This window comes from Hyla sarda, chromosome 7 (assembly GCF_029499605.1).
Source record: "Hyla sarda isolate aHylSar1 chromosome 7, aHylSar1.hap1, whole genome shotgun sequence".
Taxonomy (NCBI): Eukaryota; Metazoa; Chordata; class Amphibia; order Anura; family Hylidae; genus Hyla; species Hyla sarda.
Window position 1 is genome coordinate 1,258,232 of NC_079195.1, and position 24,351 is coordinate 1,282,582.

The 24,351-nt window shown below is 45.9% G+C and overlaps 1 protein-coding gene across 1 annotated transcript; it reads left to right on the forward strand.

Moving 5' to 3' along the window:
* Nucleotides 1–1,844: 1,844 nt before the first annotated feature.
* On the forward strand, nt 1,845–11,736 carry RPL7L1 (ribosomal protein L7 like 1). Its single transcript, XM_056529034.1, has 7 exons — nt 1,845–1,946; nt 5,262–5,367; nt 6,965–7,128; nt 7,356–7,493; nt 9,917–10,026; nt 10,354–10,565; nt 11,569–11,736. The coding sequence occupies exons 1-6, from the start codon at nt 1,933–1,935 to the stop codon at nt 10,560–10,562; spliced, it is 741 nt and encodes a 246-aa protein (XP_056385009.1). The 5' UTR covers nt 1,845–1,932; the 3' UTR covers nt 10,563–10,565; nt 11,569–11,736.
* Nucleotides 11,737–24,351: the final 12,615 nt, after the last annotated feature.

Below are 24,351 nucleotides of genomic sequence, written 5' to 3' on the forward strand. Positions count from 1 at the left end.
TATATGACACTGTATATGAGGCAGTATATGACACTGTATATGAGGCAGTATATGACACTGTATATGGGGCAGTATATGACACTGTATATGGGGCAGTATATGACACTGTATATGGGGCAGTAAATGACACTGTATATGGGACAGTATATGACACTGTATATGAGGCAGTATATGACACTGTATATGGGGCAGTATATGACACTGTATATGAGGCAGTATATGACACTGTATATGAGGCAGTATATTACACTGTATATGGGGCAGTATATGACACTGTATATGAGGCAGTATATGACACTGTATATGGGGCAGTATATGACACTGTATATGAGGCAGTATATGACACTGTATATGGGGCAGTATATGACACTGTATATGAGGCAGTATATGACACTGTATATGAGGCAGTATATTACACTGTATATGGGGCAGTATCTGACACTGTATATGAGGCAGTATATGACACTGTATATGAGGCAGTATATGACACTGTATATGGGGCAGTATATGACACTGTATATGAGGCAGTATATGACACTGTATATGAGGCAGTATATGACACTGTATATGAGGCAGTATATGACACTGTATATGAGGCAGTATATGACACTGTATATGGGGCAGTATATTACACTGTATATGGGGCAGTATATGACACTGTATATGGGGCAGTATATTACACTGTATATGGGGCAGTATATGACACTGTATATGAGGCAGTATATTACACTGTATATGGGGCAGTATATTACACTGTATATGGGGCAGTATATGACACTGTATATGGGGCAGTATATGACACTGTATATGAGGCAGTATATTACACTGTATATGGGGCAGTATATGACACTGTATATGAGGCAGTATATTACACTGTATATGATGCAGTATATTACACTGTATATGAGGCAGTATATGACACTGTATATGAGGCAGTATATGACACTGTATATGGGGCAGTATATTACACTGTATATGGGGCAGTATATGACACTGTATATGAGGCAGTATATTACACTGTATATGGGGCAGTATATTACACTGTATATGGGGCAGTATATGACACTGTATATGGGGCAGTATATGACACTGTATATGAGGCAGTATATTACACTGTATATGATGCAGTATATTACACTGTATATGAGGCAGTATATGACACTGTATATGAGGCAGTATATGACACTGTATATGAGGCAGTATATGACACTGTATATGAGGCAGTATATTACACTGTATATGATGCAGTATATGACACTGTATATGGGGCAGTATATGACACTGTATATGGGGCAGTATATGACACTGTATATGAGGCAGTATATGACACTGTATATGAGGCAATATATGACACTGTATATGGGGCAGTATATGACACTGTATATGAGGCAGTATATGACACTGTATATGAGGCAGTATATTACACTGTATATGATGCAGTATATGACACTGTATATGAGGCAGTATATGACACTGTATATGGGGCAGTATATGACACTGTATATGGGGCAGTATATTACACTGTATATGAGGCAGTATATTACACTGTATATGAGGCAGTATATTACACTGTATATGAGGCAGTATATTACACTGTATATGATGCAGTATATTACACTGTATATGAGGCAGTATATTACACTGTATATGGGGCAGTATATGACACTGTAGACGCTTTGTTGGACACTGTACAGGTGATGCTCTCCTCTAGGGGGCGCTCTCTCTGTCTATCTATATATATATATATGCGCACTATTCACCCTTTACAAGAGCTTTACTTGCAGCAAGTCTTCCAGCGCATGCGCGCTACAGGTTCTGAGCTGTAAACACCCCCCCCCCTGAGATGTCACGCATGCGCAGTGTGCACGTGTTTCATTAGGCGGAAGTTCGTGTCTTGTATTTCCGGGTCACGCTGCTCAGCTCAGGAGAAACATGGACGGCACCGAGTAAGTGACCGGGGAGCCGAATCCGCGGCCATCAGCGCCTGTGTGACGGCTCCGGGGAGGGAGGACACCGGGTCTGGGGCCTGTGTGACTGCGGCAGTGACAGGAGTTGTTATAGGAGGGACTGGAGGTGTGAGGGGCCCCAGGAGATGTGATGGGTTTGTGGTGACCAGGCGGGGGCCCCAGACCTTCTGTTACGTTACATCAGTGTGTCCCAACCAGTGAGCCTCCAGCTGCTGCAAACCTACAACTTCCAGTATGCCGAAGGCTGTCCGGGCATGCTGGGAGTTATAGTGTTGCAACAGCTGGAGGTCCTCTAGTTGGGAAACACTGTATAGACATCATGGTGGGGCTACACTGTAACGACCCGTCAGCTGTGACCAGTAATAGTTCTGTACAGTAGAGACTGATGTCTGGATACACTGTAGCGACCCCTCAGCTGTGACCAGTAATAGTTCTATACAGTAGAGATTGATGTCTGGGATACACTGTAACGACCCGTCAGCTGTGACCAGTAATAGTTCTGTACAGTAGAGATTGATGTCTGGGATACACTGTAACGACCCCTCAGCTGTGACCAGTAATAGTTCTATACAGTAGAGATTGATGCTGCTGATGTCTGGATACACTGTAGCGACCCCTCAGCTGTGAGCAGTAATAGTTCTGTACAGTAGAGATTGATGTCTGGGATACACTGTAATGACCCGTCAGCTGTGACCAGTAATAGTTCTGTACAGTAGAGACTGATGTCTGGATACACTGTAACGACCCCTCAGCTGTGACCAGTAATAGTTCTATACAGTAGAGATTGATGCTGCTGATGTCTGGATACACTGTAACGACCCGTCAGCTGTGACCAGTAATAGTTCTGTACAGTAGAGATTGATGTCTGGATACACTGTAACGACCCCTCAGCTGTGAGCAGTAATAGGTCTGTATAGGAGGGAGTGGTGCTGCTAATATCTGTATACACTGTAATGACCCGTCAGCTGTGACCAGTAATAGTTCTGTACAGTAGAGACTGATGTCTGGATACACTGTAACGACCCCTCAGCTGTGACCAGTAATAGTTCTATACAGTAGAGATTGATGCTGCTGATGTCTGGATACACTGTAACGACCCGTCAGCTGTGAGCAGTAATAGTTCTGTACAGTAGAGATTGATGTCTGTATACACTGTAACGACCCGTCAGCTGTGAGCAGTAATAGTTCTGTACAGTAGAGATTGATGTCTGGATACACTGTAACGACCCCTCAGCTGTGAGCAGTAATAGGTCTGTATAGGAGGGAGTGGTGCTGCTAATATCTGTATACACTGTAATGACCCCTCAGCTGTGACCAGTAATAGTTCTGTACAGTAGAGATTGATGTCTGGGATACACTGTAATGACCCGTCAGCTGTGACCAGTAATAGTTCTGTACAGTAGAGACTGATGTCTGGATACACTGTAACGACCCCTCAGCTGTGACCAGTAATAGTTCTATACAGTAGAGATTGATGCTGCTGATGTCTGGATACACTGTAGCGACCCCTCAGCTGTGAGCAGTAATAGTTCTGTACAGTAGAGATTGATGTCTGGATACACTGTAACGACCCCTCAGCTGTGACCAGTAATAGTTCTGTACAGTAGAGATTGATGTCTGGGATACACTGTAATGACCCGTCAGCTGTGACCAGTAATAGTTCTGTACAGTAGAGACTGATGTCTGGATACACTGTAACGACCCCTCAGCTGTGACCAGTAATAGTTCTATACAGTAGAGATTGATGCTGCTGATGTCTGGATACACTGTAGCGACCCCTCAGCTGTGAGCAGTAATAGTTCTGTACAGTAGAGATTGATGTCTGGATACACTGTAACGACCCCTCAGCTGTGACCAGTAATAGTTCTGTACAGTAGAGATTGATGTCTGGGATACACTGTAACGACCCCTCAGCTGTGACCAGTAATAGTTCTGTACAGTAGAGATTGATGTCTGTATACACTGTAGCGACCCCTCAGCTGTGACCAGTAATAATTCTATACAGTAAAGATTGATGCTGCTAATATCTGTATACACTGTAACGACCCGTCAGCTGTGATCAGTAATAGTTCTGTACAGTAGAGATTGATGCTGCTAATATCTGTATACACTGTAACGACCCCTCAGCTGTGACCAGTAATAGGTCTGTATAGAAGGGAGTGGTGCTGCTAATATCTGTATACACTGTAACGACCCCTCAGCTGTGACCAGTAATAGGTCTGTATAGGAGGGAGTGGTGCTGCTAATATCTGTATACACTGTAACGACCCCTCAGCTGTGAGCAGTAATAGGTCTGTATAGGAGGGAGTGGTGCTGCTAATATCTGTATACACTGTAACGACCCCTCAGCTGTGAGCATTTATAGTTCTTTACAGTAGAGATTGATGCTGCTAATATCTGTATACACTGTAACGACCCCTCAGCTGTGAGCAGTAATAGTTCTGTACAGTAGAGATTGATGCTGCTGATGTCTGGATGCACTGTAACGACCCCTCAGCTGTGAGCAGTAATAGTTCTGTACAGTAGAGATTGATGCTGCTAATATCTGTATACACTGTAACGACCCCTCAGCTGTGAGCAGTAATAGTTCTTTACAGTAGAGATTGATGCTGCTAATATCTGTATACACTGTAACGACCCCTCAGCTGTGAGCAGTAATAGGTCTGTATAGGAGGGAGTGGTGCTGCTAATATCTGTATACACTGTAACGACCCCTCAGCTGTGACCAGTAATAGTTCTGTACAGTAGAGATTGATGTCTGGATACACTGTAGCGACCCCTCAGCTGTGACCAGTAATAGTTCTGTACAGTAGAGATTGATGTCTGGATACACTGTAGCGACCCCTCAGCTGTGACCAGTAATAGTTCTGTACAGTAGAGATTGATGCTGCTGATGTCTGGATACACTGTAACGACCCCTCAGCTGTGAGCAGTAATAGTTCTGTACAGTAGAGATTGATGCTGCTAATATCTGTATACACTGTAACGACCCCTCAGCTGTGAGCAGTAATAGGTCTGTATAGGAGGGAGTGGTGCTGCTAATATCTGTATACACTGTAATGACCCCTCAGCTGTGACCAGTAATAGTTCTGTACAGTAGAGATTGATGCTGCTGATGTCTGTATACACTGTAACGACCCCTCAGCTGTGACCAGTAATAGTTCTGTACAGTAGAGATTAATGTCTGGATACACTGTAGCGACCCGTCAGCTGTGAGCAGTAATAGTTCTGTACATGTCGGGGCTGGGTGCAGATGTGCCTCCCGCTGTTACTAACGTCTCGTCTCCTCCTCAGACCTCGGAAACTTCCTCGAGTCCCGGAAAATCTTCTGAAGAGAAGAAAGAAATATCAGGGCCTGAAAGCAGCGGAAGCCAAGAGGGCACTAGAGGAGAAGAAAAAGGTGAGCGGGGATAACGAGGGGTTAAACGGGCCAACCGATGGGAGAAGTGAGGCCGGGGGTAATATGGGCGCTGGTCCTGACCTGACGGGCCGGGACTAGATAATAAGGACACAAATCTGGGGCTCAGAACACTGCAGTCACCTTATATGGGGGGCGACCATATTAAATCCGCACTTCACCGTCTGTGGGAAGAGACAAAAGGTAAAAAGAGACGACCTCAGAGGAGATTAATGTAATGATATAAAAATCTAATAACCTGCTAAAACGTCATAAACATCAGTGTAAATCACCGCTACTCAAATACAATACTGAACACAAAAATAAACATGTGGTATCACCGCGTGCGGAAACGTTCCAACTGTATAAATATAACGTTAATTAAACCGCACAGTGAATGGCGCATACGTAAAAAATACCAAAGTCCAGTATTGCCGACTTTTGGTCACTTCATTTACCAGAAAATAAATTATATATAAAAAAAAAAAAGTCAAATACAGAACACAGCGCTAAAAATGACCTCATACAGCCGCGAATACGGAAAAATATAGTTATAGGGGTCAGAAGAGGAGGATTTATAGCATGCTAATAATATAAAAAATGTCTGTGTGTATATGTATTTTTTTGTAAAATATAACAAATCCTATATAACTTGGTTATCGCTGTAATCGTACAAACCCAAAGAATAAAGGGAACACGTCGTTTGTGCCGAGAACTGCCCCACGTAGAAACAGAAGCCCCACATATCCTGATCCCATAGAGATAACAGCAGTATACAGATAGAGTTGGAGGGGAGGTGTATAACTACTATGTATCCTGATCCCATAGAGATAACAGCAGTAGACAGAGCTGGAGGGGAGGTGTATAACTACTATATATCCTGATCCCACAGAGATAGCAGCAGTATACAGATAGAGCTTGAGGGGAATGCTGGGAGTTGTAGTTTCACAGCAGCTGGGAGGTGCAGTAGTCAGAAGACTCTGCATTATAGATTGTTGGCTTTTGCAGTATGGCGCGGATTATAGTGCAGGCTTTTGCAGTATGGCGCGGATTATAGTGCTGACTTTTGCAGTATGGCGCGGATTATAGTGCTGATTTTTGCAGTATGGCGCGGATTATAGTGCTGACTTTTGCAGTATGGCGCGGATTATAGTGCTGACTTTTGCAGTATGGCGCGGATTATAGTGCTGATTTTTGCAGTATGGCGCGGATTATAGTGCTGACTTTTGCAGTATGGCGCGGATTATAGTGCTGACTTTTGCAGTATGGCGCGGATTATAGTGCAGGCTTTTGCAGTATGGCGCGGATTATAGTGCAGGCTTTTGCAGTATGGCGCGGATTATAGTGCAGGCTTTTGCAGTATGGCGCGGATTATAGTGCTGACTTTTGCAGTATGGTGCGGATTAGAGTGCAGGCTTTGGGCGGTTGTTTCCAGCATTGTATCTGTATTTCCTAGCGCCTTGTTCTAGTCAGTGTTGTTTCTAATCAGTCTCGGCATGCTGGGAGTTGTAGTTTTGCAACAGCTGGAGGCACCCTGGTTGGAAACGCTCCTTTGAAATCTACTGCAGAATTAATTATTTTTTATTTTTTTTCCGCACAGTCCCATCCAGGACAACAGATAAAGTTTAGACGTCTGGAGACTTTTGTGAGAGACGCCAGGAGGAAGATGAGAGACGACTGCAGGTTACGGAGGATGCAGGTCTACAGGAAGAAGATCCCCAACGTGTCGCGGGAGAAGCTGGCCTTCGTGGTGCGGATCGCAGAGTACGTGCTCATTACTATTCATTGTCATCAGCTCTGGAGACCCCGGGTGACAGCCAAGGTGGCTGATGGGAAGAAGTCATGTGACCTCCTCCGAGGCCTCTAAACCGTGGATCTAATTCTTCTGCATCTTGAGGTCCACGATTTGGAGACCACCACCCGGAAACCATTGGTCTCCTCCATGTATTCAGTCTCCCCCCGCCGTGACTTCTTCTCCTTTCCTGTTTCAGCGTTCAGGGTGTGAGTGCACCAGTGCTGCGCGTCCTGAAATCCTTCAGACTGATGAAGATGTTCTCCGGAGTGTTTGTGAAGCTGACACCGGAGTCTATAAAGATGATACAAATCATTGAGCCCTACGTGGCCTGGGGGTGAGTACCATTGTGTGACCCCCGGGGTGGGGGGGTGAGTACCATTCTGGGTGAGTACCAGTCTGCATGACCCCTGGGGGGGAGGGGGGGGGAGTACTACTCTGCGTGACCCCATGGAGGGAGGGGGGGGGGGTAGAGTACTATTCTGCGTGACCCCTGCGGGGGAGGGGGGGGTAGAGTACTATTCTGCGTGACCCCTGCGGGGGAGGGGGGGGGGTAGAGTACTATTCTGCGTGACCCCTGCGGGGGAGGGGGGGTAGAGTACTATTCTGCGTGACCCCTGCGGGGTGGCGGGGGGCTGTTTTGGGGGGTTGGAGTTGAGTATCATTCTGCGTGACCCCATCATGGGGGGGGGGGGGGTGTTGTGGGGATGAGTACCATTCTGCGTGACTCCCTGGGGGGTCCCGGAGCCACAATGGAGTGAGGAAAACTTTATTACTGTTAGTTGACACCAGCTTTAAAGAAGCACTCCGGGAAATGTATGGCTTTTAGGGCGGCACAGGCTATTGGAGAATATTGTAGAGATTCCTGTATATGCCTTGCGCTTATCTGTTTTAGCTGATGTGGCAGGCATGGGGGCTGCAGTTTACTGATAGAGGAAAGGGGAGCTGTATAATTACCATCTATATGTCCTGACCCAATAGAGAGATCAGCAGCAGTAGACAGAGCTGGAGGGGAGTGTATAACTACTCTATATACTGATCCTATAAAGATAGAGATGGAGGGGAGGTGCATAACTTCTTTATATTCTGGTCCCATAGAGAGAGTAGCAGTATACAGATAGAGCTGGAGGGGAGGTGTATAACTACTACACTGCTCAAAAAAATACAAGTAACCCTGAGATAACACATCCTAGATGTGACTGAATTAACTAATCGTATGAAATCCTTTCCTCTTTACATAGTTGAATGCGCTGACAACAAAATCACCAAAAATTATCAATGGAAATGAAATGTATGAACCCCTGGAGGTCTGGATATGGAGTCACCCTCAAATCACAGTGGAAAACCCCACTACAGGCTGATCCAACTTTATGTAATGTCCTTAATACAAGTCCCAATGAGGCTCAGTAGTGTGTGTGGCCTCCACGTGCCCGTATGACCTCCCTACAACGCCTGGGCATGATCCTGATGAGGTGGAGGATGGTCTCCTGAGGGATATCCTCCCAGACCTGGACTAAAGCATCCGCCAACTCCTGGACAGTCTGTGGTGGATGGAACGAGATGTCCCAGATGTGCTCAATCGGATTCAGGGGAACGGCCGGCCAGTCCATAGCATCAATGCCTTCCTCTTGTAGGAACTGCTGACACACTCCAGCCACATGAGGTCTAGTATTGTCTTGTATTAGGAGGAACCCAACCGCATCAGCATATGGTCTCGCAAGGGGTCTGAGGATCTCACCTCGGTACCTAATGGCAGTCAGGCTACCTCTGGTAACCACATGGAGGGCTGTGCGGCCCCCAAAGAAATGGGACCCCACACCATTACTGACCCACCGCCAAACCGGTCATGCTGGAGGATGTCGCAGGCAGCAGAACTTTCTCCACGGCATCTCCAGACTCTGTCACATGTGCTCAGTGTGAACCTGCTTTCATCTGTGAAGAGCACAGGGGCGCCAGTGGTGAATTTGCCAATCGTCCTGCACAGTGTTGGGCTGTAAGCACAACCCCCACCTGTTGACGTCGGGCCCTTATACCCCCCTCATGGAGTCTGTTTCTGACTGTTTGAGTGGACACATGAACATTTGTGTCCTGCTGGAGGTCATTTTGCAGGGCTCTGGCAGGGCTCCTCCTGCTCCTCCTTGCACAAAGGCGGAGGTAGCGGTCCTGCTGCTAGGTTGTTGCCCTCCTACGGCCTCCTCCACGTCTCCTGATGTACTGGCCTGTCTCCTGGTAGCGCTTCCATGCTCTGGACACTACGCTGACAGACACAGCAAACCTTCTTGCCACAGCTCGCATTGATGTGCCATCCTGGATGAGCTGCACTACCTGAGCCACTTGTGTGGGTTGTAGACTCCGTCTCATGCTACCACTAGAGTGAAAGCACCGCCAGCATTCAAAAGTGATCAAAACATCAGCCACGAAGCATAGGAACTGAGAAGTGGTCTGTGGTCACCAACTGCAGAATCACTCCTTTATTGGGGGTTTCTTGCTAATTGCCTATCATTTCCACGTGTTGTCTGTTCCATGTGAAATTGATTGTCAATCAGTGTTCTTCCTGAGTGGACAGTGGGATCTCACACAAGTGTCAGTGACTTGGAGTTACATTGTGTTGTGTAAGTATAGTTGGAGGGGAGGTGTATAACTACTATATATCCTGATCCCATAGAGATAGCAGCAGTATACAGAGCTGGAGGGGAGGTGTATAAGTACTGGACAGAGCAGGACTGTTTAATGTATTTTACCGCCTTTTTATCTTTGCAGTTTTCCGAACTTGAAGTCTATACGGGAGCTCATCCTAAAGCGCGGAGAAGGGATCGTAAACGGCAAAAAGACGCCCCTGACGGACAACAACCTGATAGAGGAACGGCTCGGTGAGTAATATTGTAATGTACGGAAGTGGAATGTCCTGCTGCCTCACCAGACCAGTGATTTCCAACCAGGGTGCCTCCAGCTGTTGCAAAACTACAACTCCCAGCATGCCCGGACAGCCATTGGCTGTCCGGGCATGCTGGGAGTTGTAGTTTTGCAACAGCTGGAGGCACCCTGGTTGGAAAACACTGATGTAATCCATAATGAGGGTGTGTGCGTGTAATGGATACTACAGTTCCCAACAGCGGGGTGTAAGGTCGGGTTCACCCAGTATTGGTGTATTTCCGCCGTGCTGGCTGCTTCTTAACCTTCTTCTCGTTCCGTCCCAGGCGTCTTCGGGATCATCTGTCTAGAAGACGTGATTCACGAGTTGTACTCGGCCGGAGAGAACTTCACCGAGGTCAATAGGTTCTTGTGCCCCTTCCATTTGTCGGTGGCGCGTCACGCCGGTATCAACAGGAAAGGTTATCTCACCGAGGTCGGCGATCCTGGAAACCGCGGCGTCGGCATCAACCAGCTGATACGGAAGCTCAACTAAAAGGTGAGGGATGGCGGGTGACCGTCCCCGTACCGCCACGTCTGCCCGTTCATTTCTTCACAGCTGTGGACACTGTATTTTTCTGATACAGAGCGCCAAACCCTCTGCACAGGTTTGTTGTATGTAACATCAATGCTCGGGGCGGCATCTGGATCTCTGCATCATGAAATTGTTTCGATCAGTGTCATGTGGGGGGGGGGTCCCTGGTGGGCAACCAGTGTCATGTGGGGGGGGGGTCCCTGGTGGGCAACCAGTGTCATGTGGGGGGGGGTCCCTGGTGGGCGACCAGTGTCATGTGGGGGGGGGTCCCTGGTGGGCGACCAGTGTCATGTGGGGGGTCCCTGGTGGGCGACCAGTGTCATGTGGGGGGTCCCTGGTGGGCGGCAAGTGTCATGTGGGGGGTCCCTGGTGGGCGGCAAGTGTCATGTGGGGGGTCCCTGGTGGGCGACCAGTGTCATGTGGGGGGTCCCTGGTGGGCGACCAGTGTCATGTGGGGGGTCCCTGGTGGGCGACCAGTGTCATGTGGGGGGGTCCCTGGTGGGCGACCAGTGTCATGGGTGAAATCCCATTGTTGTTGACCAGCTCCATGTACAAGGAGGGCTGGGGGGGTCCCAGTGGTTGCGCCCCCGCTGTCACTTATCTCCTATGGTGTTGACAGGTTAAAATGCTGGAGTACCCCCTTTAAACGATCTCCAAACCAGGGAGAGCGCTGTCAGTCAGGGCCGGTGGTGCAGATGTAAGTCACCAGGGACCGCCCACATTAGTGGAGATGCCCCTTTGGGGTGGGGTCCCGGGGTCCCACGTGCCGTATTTTGCTGCGTAATTTGCTTCCTGATGACTTCAATAGGTAGGAAAATAATCTGCAGAAATGGCGCATGTGACCCTGATTACATAGGAAGTGGTGTAAAATGGTCACGTTAGGTAACAGATGGGTGGAGGATACTGTGGCCCCCATGTGTCATATGTCGGGGGCCCCACCTGTGTAACCTATATATCTGTATTTCAGGGTCACGCTTCTGGATCTGCACTTTATAGGGACGTTCTCGATTCGACAGGAGCCGCTCATTCAGATGATTGTGAGAACAACCAGAAGAACCCCACATCCGGAGAACGGCCAAAAGAACCCCGACCCCCCCCCACATCCGGAGAACGGCCAGAAGAACCCTGACCCCCCCCCCCCCCCCCCCCCAATCTGGAGAACAAGCAGAAGAAACCCGACCCCCCCCCCCCCCATTTGGAGAACAGCCAGAAGAACAACCCCCACCCCCCCAAATCTGTCCGGCGACCTCCCCATCCGCGGAACAGTCAGCACCCCCGACCTCCCTGTCTAGCGACTCCCCCCATCCGGCGAGCGGTCAGCGCCTCCCCGTCCGGCGAACTCCCCATCTGGCGAACGGTCAGCGACACTGAGCTCCCTGTCCGGCGATACCCCTTCCCCATCCGGCGAACGGTCAGCACCCCAGACCTCCCCATCTGGCGAACACTCAGTGCCCCGACCTCCCCGTCCGGCGACACCACCTCCCCATCCGGTGAACGGTCAGCACCCCTGACTTTCCCGTCCGGCAAAACCCTCCCCCCCGTTCAGCGCCCCCCGACCTCCCTGTCCGGCGATCTCATCCGCTGAACGATCAGCGCCCCTGACCTTCCCGTCCGGCAACCCCGCTCATCGCCCCCCGACCTCCCTGTACGGCGATCTCATCCAGCGAACGATCAGCGCCCCTGACCTCCCTGTCCAGTGACTCCCCCCTCCGGCGAACGGTCAGCGCCTCTGACCTCCCAGTCCGGCGCGCCCCCCCCCCCTCCTCATCCAGCGAAGATTCAGCGCCCCTGACCTCCCCATCAAGGGAACGGTCAGCACCCCCTGAACTCCCCGTCCGGCGATCTCATCCGGCGAGCGATCAGTGCCCCCCGACCTTCCCGTCCGGCGAACGATCAGCGCCCACTGACCTCCCCCTCCGGCGACCTCCTCATCCGGCGAACCGTCAGCGCCCCCCGACCTCCCCATCCGGCAAATAGCCAAAAAGAACCCTGACCCCTCCGGACATCATAATATCTTGCAGAGAATGGACACGATACTGTACAGACATGTGGCCTCCATAGACAGTAATGGCGCGGGGCGGTGTATATACAGTGTGATGGCGTCTCAGGGGTCACATGGTTTCCTTTTATATATAGTTTCTATGTGGCCTCTTCACACTGGGTTGTATATATATATTTTGTGTGAATAAAAATTTTTGGGTACCAGACGTCGCATTTTTCTGACTATTTTGGCGTAACCTTTATGTCCTATAGCGGCAGCGATGGGAGATTGTTATCCTGCAATGATTGGATGGATGATATTAACCATTTCATTGCACAGTCCATGTGACACTACTTACGCTCGGGATCCTTTTTATCTCTGTATAAATTGGACACCATTGGGGGAGATTTATCAAAAACTGTCCAGAGGAGAAGTTGACCATAGCAACCAATCAGATCGCTTCTCTCATTTTTCAAAGGCCTTTTTTTTTTTAAATAAAGCGGCCATCTTGGATATGTTAACCCCTTGACAAACGAACATGAATGAATAATAGAAGGTATTTAGTAAAATATATAAAAAATGTTTCCCTTAAAGCAGTACGCCGCTGAAAAAAACATTTTCTATTAAATCAATTGGTGCCAGAAAGTTAAACAGATTTGTATATTACTTCTATTTAAAAATCTTAATCCTTCCAGTACTTATCAGCTGCTGTATGCTCCATAGGAAGTTGTGTAGTTCTTTCCAGTCTGACCACAGTGCTCTCTGCTGACACTTCTGTCTGTGTCAGGGACTGTCCAGAGGAGGAGCAAATCCCCATAACAAACCTCTCCTGCTCTGGACAGTTCCTGACATGGACAGCGGTGTCAGCAGAGAGCACTGTGCTCAGACTGGAAAGAACTACACAACTTCCTGTGGTGCATATAGCAGATGATAAGTACTAGAAGGATTAAGTTTTTTTTAATAGAAGTAACTTACAAATTTGTTTAACTTTCTGGCACGAGTTGATTTAAAAGAAAAATGTTTTCTAGTGTAGTACCCCTTTAAAAGGGTACTCCGGTGTTCCAGTGTTCCGAACAGTTTGTTCAGAACGCTCGGTGCTTGAGGCTGTGATTGGGACGTCACGGCCATGTCCCTCGGGATGTCATTCATGTCTATGGGAGGGGGCGTGTCGGCTGACTTCCCCCTCCCAGAGACATGAATGGAGGGGTCGTGACCGTGATGTCACAACCACTGCCGGGTGATGTGGGAGATCGCTGGGGCCCCCGTGATCAGACATTCTCTATCCGGGGGAATTTGTGCAGAATTAGTGTAGTGTGAACTTGGGCCTTAGAGAAGTGGAAGCGTTTAGGACTCGCAGCGACTCCGGTCTTATCACGTAGTGACGCCTGTGGAGATAGGTCCCAATGACCGAAACGTCCTGCGAAGGGAAATCCCCTATAGACGTGACCGGATGAATGTATGTAGGAAGAAACGTCTACGTGACTGTTCACACTGTATAACGAGTATATGAGACGCATGGATGGAAGAATCAGATATAAAGACATTCAGTGTCATTACACGTGGTCTGCACGGCTTCTTACTCTTGTATGGAGTTTACAGTGAACTATGGTCCCAGCTGTCCTGAGGTCAGTGATCAGATCTTCCTGTGTAGTTCTGGGCTGATCCCTCATCGTTCTCATGGTCATTGATCCTCCACCAGATGAGACTTACATGGGGCCCCCGAGGGAGATTCTTCCACCATAATGGCACTAACTGGTGTAATCTCATTGACCTCCTTGGCGATGGTCTTGTAGTCCATTCCAGCCTTGTGTAGGTCTCCATCTACTTCCTGACATTCTATGACAGCTCTTTGGTCTTGGCCGTGGTGAAGAGTTTGGAATCTGCTTTTTGTGGACAGGTGTCTTTTTTTTTATTTTATTTTTTTATACAGGTACTTCTCCCTTTGAGTGTGCTCCTAATCTCAGCTCCATACCTGTATAGGAGAGTGCTCCTAATCTAAGATCATTACCTGAATAAGAGACTTCCTCTAATCTCAGCTCCTCACCTGTATAAGAGTGCTCCTAATCTCAGCTTCTTACCTGTATGAGAGTGCTCCTAATCTCAGCTCCTTACCTGTATGAGTGCTCCTAATCTCAGCTCCTTACCTGTATGAGTGCTCCTAATCTCAGCTCCTTACCTGTATGAGTGCTTCTAATCTCAGCTCCTTACCTGTATGAGAGTGCTCCTAATCTCAGCTCCTTACCTGTATGAGAGTGCTCCTAATCTCAGCTCCTTACCTGTATGAGAGTGCTCCTTATCTCAGCCCCTTACCTGTATGAGAGTGATCCTAATCTCAGCTCCTTACCTGTATGAGAATGATCCCAATCTCAGCTCCTCAACTGTATGAGTGCTCCTAATCTCAGCTCTTTACCTGTATAAGAGTGCTCCTAATTTTAGCTTCTCACCTATATGAGAATGCTCCTTACCTGTATGAGAGTGCTCCTAATCTCAGCTCCTTACCTGTATGAGAGTGATCCTAATCTCAGCTCCTTACCTGTATGAAAGTGATCGTAATCTCAGCTCCTCACTTGTATGAGTGCTCCTAATCTCAGCTCTGTCGGGGTAATAACTCATTTATGAATTATTAATTATGGTCAATAAAAATCTTAAAAAAAATATTTTAAGACCATTATGAATTGCCAAAAATATACAAACAATGCAATTCACCATATTTGGATCCGACTATTTTCCCAGATATGAGTTCTATGAAGTAGTTAATGGTAGAAGTAACTTTTGTAATAAAATAATAACGCAGTTATTATAAAAATGATATGTACATTTATTGGTTACAATTCATTAACATAAAATAATAAACACAAACCATAATATGAATGAAATTCTATAAAGAATATCAATGACCTAATGTCAGATATAAATCAATGATATATTAGTAAGTTATTTACCAATATTAAACTCCGCCCATTTCTAACCACAACTATCTCTGGTAAGATACGGTACTAAATATATCATTTATTGGACGCTATTAATTAGTGAGACTTAAATTAAGTTTCCTTGTGGGAATCATTATATCATGTGGTGGAGCAGAGGAAGATCCCATCAGACTATGCTAATATGATCATTGTATTGATCCCCATAAGATCCCGTTCATCTACAGTAGAAGGGGGTGTGGCTTATAAACTACTATTACCATCTCATAATTGATATCATAAATAAGCCAGGTCTGCTCCTCTACATAATATAATTCAATCCACAATAAAAATCAGGTAATTTAAAGGGGTACTCCTCTGCTCAGTGTTTGGAACAAACTGTTCCGAACACTGGAGCCAGCGCCGGGAGCTCGTGACGCCATAACCCCGTTCCTTCATGACGTCACACCTCGCCCCCTCAATGCAAGTCTATGGGAGGGGGCGTGACGGCCGTCACGCCCCCTCCCATAGACTTGCATTGAGGGGGCGGGGCATGATGTCATGAGGGAGCAGGGTTATGGCGTCATGAGCTCCCCGCGCCGGCTCCAGTGTTTTGGACAGTTTGTTCCAAATGCTGAGCAGCGGAGTACCCCCTTTAATCAAATAAGAAACCTGTGTATCTTACCGAGTGTATGCGTAGTACTTCTGGATGAAAGAAAGATGGCTGCCTGGGGTCATAACCGGTCATCAGAGAAGAAATGACTTATGGGACAAAGCTCTCATCCTGGCTCTTCATGGCTCCGCCCCTTCAGGTAGTCTCTAGGAACTTTGTCGCTTAAAAATTCCGCTGCGGAATCTCCATTTTTTTTCCACGCGAAATTCCGCGCAGAAATATAAGAGGAAACAGTTTTATTTCTTTTTTGCTGGACAAGAACTACCAATTAGAATTTCCTATTTTTTTCTTTTTTTGTACGGAATTCTCGTGCGAATTCCGCACAGAACAGCGCCGGGCTGAAAAAAAAATGTCATTGATTTCTATAGGACAGAGACGCAGGTTCCGCATGAAGAACATGTTCGTCCTTCATGCGGAACGGAATTCAGCGTCAGAATTCGGCTTGCGGAAATTCCTCAGTGTGAACTGAGGAGCGGAAATACAGTTAAACTCTATTGGGATTTTTACTGCTGACGGAATTCGAGAGGAATAAGCGAGCGGAATTATTCAAGTAAATTCCTCTCCAATTCCTCAGTGTGAACAAACGCTAATGGGGATCGGTGTCGCCTCCTCTACGTCCTCTATCGGTGTCGCCTCCTCTGCGTCATCTGTCGGCCTCGCCTCCTCTGCTGGCGTCGCCTTCTCTGCGTCCTCTATCGGTGTCGCCGATATAAAATCACACCTGAAAGCAGATAAAAAGGAGAGAAGTTCACTTAGCCTTTGCATTGTGTGTCTGTGTGTGTCACAATAAGCATGGACTACAGAAAGAGGAGAAGAGAACAGAAAGAGGAGAAGAGAACTGTCTGAGGACTTGGGAACCAAAATTGTGGAAAAATATCAACAATCTCCAGGTTACAAGTCCATCCCCAGAGATCTAGATTTGTCTTTGTCCACAGTGCGAAACATTATCAAGAAGTTTACAACCCATGGCACTGTAGATAATCTCCCTGGGCGGGGACGGAAGAGAAAAACTGATGAAAGGTGTCACCGCAGGATAGTCCGGATGGTGGATAAGCAGCCCCAAACAAGTTCCAAAGATATTCAAGCTGTCCTGCAGGCTCAGGGAGCATCAGTGTCAGCGTGAACTATCTGTCCCCATTTATATGAAATGAAACGCTATGGAGGAGACCCAGGAGGACCCCACTATGGAGGAGACCCAGGAGGACCCCACTATGGGGGATACCCAGGAGGACCCCACTATGGAGGAGACCCAGGAGGACCCCACTATGGGGGAGACCCAGGAGGACCCCACTATGGGGGAGACCCAGGAGGACCCCACTATGGAGGAGACCCAGGAGGACCCCACTCTGGAGGAGACCCAGGAGGGACCCCACTCTGGAGGAGACCCAGGAGGGAGCCCCCTCTGGAGGAGACCCAGGAGGGAGCCCACTATGGAGGAGACCCAGGAGGACCCCACTATGGAGGAGACCCAGGAGGACCCCACTATGGAGGAGACCCCGGAGGACCCCACTATGGAGGAGACCCCCAGAGGACCCCACTATGGAGGAGACCCAGGAGATATGTATATATATATGTGTGTGTACATGTGATACTATATTTATCATATAAAATATTATTCCTGAGATGAGAATATTCGTGAATTAGTCCATCAGGCAACTCAAATTATATGATTTGACGTCCCACATATTATTTAGACAATTAAACACAGCAGTTAGCGAGATAGCTGTATACATAATAATTATAATAATCGTTATAATGACACTATCAGTTATATATATAGTTATAATAGGGGCAAGGTATCGTATTAATGCTACAGAGATCATATATCGGAAGGATTTTAGGAAGACTTTTATATTTATTTGTTGACTGTCTCTTCTCGGGGACGGGTCTTTTGTTACAGTCCCCGGTATCATTAGGTTACTACATATGAAACCTATTGGGGGAGATTTATCAAAACCTGTCCAGAGGAAAAGTTGCCCATGGCAACCAATCAGAGCGCTGCTTTCATTTTTAATAAGGCCGCTGCAAAATGAAACAAGGGATCTGATTGGTTGTTATGGGCAACTCAGCCACTTTTCCTCTGGACGGGTTTTGATAAATCTCCCTATTTGTGTTTAAATCTCAACGAACACAGTTAAAACCTCTAGTATTTGCTTCTCTCAAGACTTTTTCACTGTTTTTGTAAAACCGTCAATAGACCATTGTCTGACTTGTTTGCCAGACCCCTTGGTTTCCGTCTACATTTCTCTAAGATAGATAAAACCTTTGCAAACATTCAGAGGAATAGACATTTTAGATATCCTGTGATATTTCAATGAACTCCACTTAGGCCTACTTACTTGGGGCCTTCTGTGAATTCATACAACATGGCGGATACTTTCCCATGTTTTATCTTTCATATATATTTCATATTATAATATCTGATTATATCTGTACCCAATAGCCTGACAGCTCCTTACCTGTATGAGAGTGCTCCCAATCTCTGCTCCTTACCTGTATAAGAGAGTGCTTCTAATCTCAGCTCCTTACCTGTATGAGAGTGCTCCCAATCTCATCACCTTACCTGTACAAGAGAATGCTCCTAATCGAAGGTCCTTACCTATATGAGTGCTTCTAATCTCAGCTCCTTACCTGTATGAGAGTGCTCCTAATCTCAGTTCCTTAACTTTATAAAAGTGCTCCTAATCTCAGTTTGTCACCTGTATAAAAGTGCTCCTAATCTCGGCTCCTTACCTGTATGAGTGCTCCTAATCTCAGCTCCTTACCTGTATGAGTGCTCCTAATTTTGGCTCCTTACCTGTATGAGTGCTCCTAATCTCGGCTCCTCACCTGTATAAGAGTGCTCCTTACCTGTATTAAGAGAGTGCTCCTAATATCAGCTCCTCACCTATATAAGAGGGTTCTCCTAATCTCAGCTCTTTACCTGTATTAAGAGAGTGCTCCTAATATCAGCTCCTCACCTATATAAGAGGGTTCTCCTAATCTCAGCTCTTTACCTGTATAAGCGAGTGCTCTGAATCTCAGATCCTCACCTGTATAAGAGGGTGCTGCCAATCTCAGCTCTTTACCTGTATAAGAGAGTGCTCTGAATCTCAGCTCCTTGTGTGTATAACAGACACATGAGAGCCAGAAATTTTACTGATTGATAGATGGTCAAACACTTATTTTAATAGGAAAGATTCTATTCAAGTCACAATTTATATGAAATGCTTATTTTGATTTTTGTGTTGTTCCTCTGTCTCTCTCTATAATAAACCAACAATTAAAGTTATAGACGGATCATTTCTATGTCTGTGCAAATGTACAAAATCAGCTGGGGGGGGGGGGGGGGAGAATTTCCTCTGTGATATATCCTATATCTAAGTTATAGCAATGTATCTATCTCATATCTATCTCATATTTATCTATCTCATATCTATCTACAGTCGTGGCGGTAATTGTTGTCCCCCCTGAAAGGTTTCTATATAATGAAGTATTTCTCACAGGAAAGGATTGCAGTAACACAGGTTTATTCCCTTTGTGTGTATTGGAACTAAACCAAAAAAAAGAGGAAAAAAGCAAATTGGACATAATGTCCCTCATGTACTTAGAAAATCGGTTTGTAAGTTGCTTTTTTCCCCTGGTATTTATTATTATGTCGCATCCTGTTTGTCGCTCGTGGGTTTTGTTGGTTTTGGTTTCCAACTCCTTTGAGCTGTCGGGAAAAAATCCACAACAATTCAACAAATTCGGGTTGGAAACCTTAATAAATACGCGGGAAAGCTCAGAAATGTCGGGTTATGCCCCTTTTTCGGGTTTGGGAAAATCCACATCGGGTCCGTCGGGAAAAAATGTTGCATCGTGTCGCAGACTGGCGCACCATGTCTGTGACATGGCGCAGACAAAGATGCGACAAAAAAAAAACAACAAAACAAGTCGGGTTTAGAATAGTAAATGAGGGACAATGTCACCAAACTCCAAAAATGGTCCGGACACAATTATTGGCGCTTTTCATAATTGTGGATAAATAAGATTGTTTCCAGCCTGTGATGCTCCTTTATACTCACCTGGGGCAAGTAACAGGTGGGGGCAATATAACAATCACCCCTGAAAGCAGATAAAAAGGAGAGAAGTTCACTTAGTCTTTGCATTGTGTGTCTGTGTGAGCCACACTAAGCATGGACAACAGAAAGAGGAGAAGAGAACTGTCTGAGGACTTGGGAACCAAAATTGTGGAAAAATATCAACAATCTCCAGGTTACAAGTCCATCTCCAGAGATCTAGATTTGTCTTTGTCCACAGTGCGCAACATTATCAAGAAGTTTACACCCCATGGCCCTGTAGATAATCTCCCTGAGCGTGGACGGAAGAGAGAAACTGATGAAAGGTGTCAATGCAGGATAGTCCGGCTGGTGGATAAGCAGCCCCAAACAAGTTCCAAAGATATTCAAGCTGTCCTGCAGGCTCAGGGAGCATCAGTGTCAGCGCGAACTATCCGTCCACATTTATATGAAACGCTATGGAGGAGACCCAGGAGGACCCCACTATGGAGGAGACCCAGGAGGGACCCCACTATGGAGGAGACCCAGGAGTACCCCACTATGGAGGAGACCCAGGAGGACCCCACTATGGAGGAGACCCAGGAGGACCCCACTATGGAGGAGACCCAGGAGGACCCCACTATGGAGGAGACCCAGGAGGACCCCACTATGGAGGAGACCCGGAAGGACCCCACTATGGAGGAGACCCGGGAGGACTCCACTATGGAGGAGACCCGGGAGGACCCCACTATGGAGGAGACCCGGGAGGACCCCACTATGGAGGAGACCCGGGAGGACCCCACTATGGAGGAGACCCGGGAGGACCCCACTATGGAGGAGACCCGGGAGGACCCCACTATGGAGGAGACCCGGGAGGACCCCACTATGGAGGAGACCCGGGAGGACCCTACTATGGAGGAGACCCAGGAGGACCCCACTATGGAGGAGACCCAGGAGGACCCCACTATGGAGGAGACCCAGGAGGACCCCACTGCTGACACAGAGACATAAACCAAGACTACATTTTACCAAAATGAACTTGAGTAACCAAAATCCTTCTGGGACAACGTCTTGTGGACAGATGAGACCAAGATAGATCTTTTTGGTAAAGCAAATCATTCTACTTTTTACCGAAAACGGAATGAGGCCTACAAAGAGAAGAGCACAGTACCTACAGTGACATATGGTGGAGGTCAGTGATGTTTTGGGTTGTTTTGCGGCCTCTGGCACTGGGGGCCTTGAATGTGTACAAGACATCATGAAATCTGAGGATTACCAATGGATTTTGGGTCGCACTGTACAGCCCAGTGTCAGAAAGCTGGGTTTGTGTCCGAGATCTTGGGTCTTCCAGCAGGACAATGACCCCAAACATACGTCAAAAAGCCCCAGAAATGGATGACAACAAAGCGCTGGAGAGTTCTGAAGTGTCAGCAATGAGTCCAGATCTAAATCCCATTGATCACCTGTGGAGAGATCTTATAATTACTGTTGGGAAAAGGCGCCGTCCAATAAGAGACCGGGAGCAGTTTGTAAAGGAAGAGTGGTCCAACATTCCGGCTGAGAGGTGTAAGGAGCTTATTGATGGTTATAGGAAGAGTGGTCCAACATTCCGGCTGAGAGGTGTAAGAAGCTTATTGATGGTTATAGGAAGAGTGCTCCAACATTCCGGCTGAGAGGTGTAAGAAGCTTATTGATGCTTATAGGAAGAGTGGTCCAACATCCCGACTGAGAGGTGTAAGAAGCTTATTGATGCTTATAGGAAGAGTGGTCCAACATTCCGGCTGAGAAGTGTAAGAAGCTTATTGATGGTTATAGGAAGAGTGGTCCAACATTCCGGCTGAGAGGTGTAAGAAGCTTATTGATGGTTATAGGAAGAGTGGTCCAACATTCCGGCTGAGAGGTGTAAGAAGCTTATTGATGCTTATAGGAAGAGTGGTCCAACATTCCGGCTGAGAGGTGTAAGAAGCTTATTGATGCTTATAGGAAGAGTGGTCCAACATTCCGGCTGAGAGGTGTAAGAAGCTTATTGATGGTTATAGGAAGAGTGCTCCAACATTCCGGCTGAGAGGTGTAAGAAGCTTATTGATGCTTATAGGAAGAGTGCTCCAACATTCCGTCTGAGAGGTGTAAGAAGCTTATTGATGGTTATAGGAAGAGTGCTCCAACATTCCGGCTGAGAGGTATAAGAAGCTTATTGATGCTTATAGGAAGAGTGGTCCAACATTGCGGCTGAGAGGTGTAAGAAGCTTATTGATGGTTATAGGAAGAGTGGTCCAACATTCCGGCTGAGAGGTGTAAGAAACTTATTGATGGTTATAGGAAGAGTGGTCCAACATTCCGGCTGAGAGGTGTAAGAAGCTTATTGATGCTTATAGGAAGAGTGGTCCAACATACCGGCTGAGAGGTGTAAGAAGCTTATTGATGCTTATAGGAAGAGTGGTCCAACATTCCGGCTGAGAGGTGTAAGAAGCTTATTGATGCTTATAGGAAGAGTGGTCCAACATTCCGGGCTGAGAGGTGTAAGAAGCTTATTGATGCTTATAGGAAGAGTGGTCCAACATTCCGGCTGAGAGGTGTAAGAAGCTTATTGATGCTTATAGGAAGAGTGGTCCAACATTCCGGCTGAGAGGTGTAAGAAGCTTATTGATGGTTATAGGAAGACACTGATTTCACTTATTTTTTCTATTGGGCATGCAACCAAATATTAAGTTAAGGGGCCAATAATTTTGTCCGGCCCATTTTTGGAGTTTGGTGACATTATGTCCAATTTGCTTTTTTTCCTCCTTTTTTGGTTTATTTCCAATACACACAAAGGGAATAAACATGTGTATAGCAAAACCTGTGTTACTGCAATCCTTTCCTGTGAGGAATACTTCATTTTATAGAAACGTTTCAGGGGGGACAACATTTATGGACATGACTGTATCTCATATCTATCTATCTCATATCTATCTATCTCATATCTATCTATCTCATATCTATCTATCTATCTATCTATCTATCTATCTATCTCATATCTATCTATCTATCTATCTATCTATCTAATATCTATCTATCTCATATCTATCTATCTATCTCATATCTATCTATCTATCTCATCTATCTATCTCATATCTATCTATCTATCTATCTCATCTATCTATCTATCTCATATCTATCTATCTATCTATCTATCTCATATCTATCTATCTATCTCATATCTATCTATCTATCTATCTATCTATCTCATATCTATCTATCTATCTCATATCTATCTATCTATCTCATATCTATCTATCTCATATCTATCTATCTCATATCTATCTATCTCATATCTATCTATCTCATATCTATCTATCTATCTATCTATCTATCTCATATCTATCTATCTATCTATCTATCTATCTAATATCTATCTATCTCATATCTATCTATCTATCTCATATCTATCTATCTATCTCATCTATCTATCTCATATCTATCTATCTATCTATCTCATCTATCTATCTATCTCATATCTATCTATCTATCTATCTATCTCATATCTATCTATCTATCTCATATCTATCTATCTATCTATCTATCTATCTCATATCTATCTATCTATCTCATATCTATCTATCTATCTCATATCTATCTATCTCATATCTATCTATATCATATCTATCTATCTCATATCTATCTATCTATCTCATATCTATCTATCTCATATCTATCTATCTATCTCATATCTATCTATCTCATATCTATCTATCTATCTATCTATCTATCTCATATCTATCTCATATCTATCTATCTCATATCTATCTATCTATCTCATATCTATCTATCTATCTCATATCTATCTATCTCATATCTATCTATATCATATCTATCTATCTCATATCTATCTATCTCATATCTATCTATCTATCTCATATCTATCTATCTCATATCTATCTATCTATCTCATATCTATCTATCTCATATCTATCTATCTATCTATCTATCTATCTCATATCTATCTATCTATCTATCTATCTATCTCATATCTATCTCATATCTATCTATCTCATATCTATCTATCTATCTCATATCTATCTGTCTTTTTCATGTCATCTCATACAGTAGTCGGTGACTATCTTACACTTCTGGTTACCATGTGACAGGCAATGACTGTGGTTTTAGCGCGGGTTCCTCTCCAGCTGTATGT

Bases quoted from the DNA above. Each gene is read 5' to 3' on its own strand.
- RPL7L1 (XM_056529034.1), top strand. The intron at 7,494-9,916 runs GTGAGTACCATT...TTATCTTTGCAG, and splicing joins GAGCCCTACGTGGCCTGGGG to TTTTCCGAACTTGAAGTCTA. The intron at 10,027-10,353 runs GTGAGTAATATT...GTTCCGTCCCAG, and splicing joins CCTGATAGAGGAACGGCTCG to GCGTCTTCGGGATCATCTGT.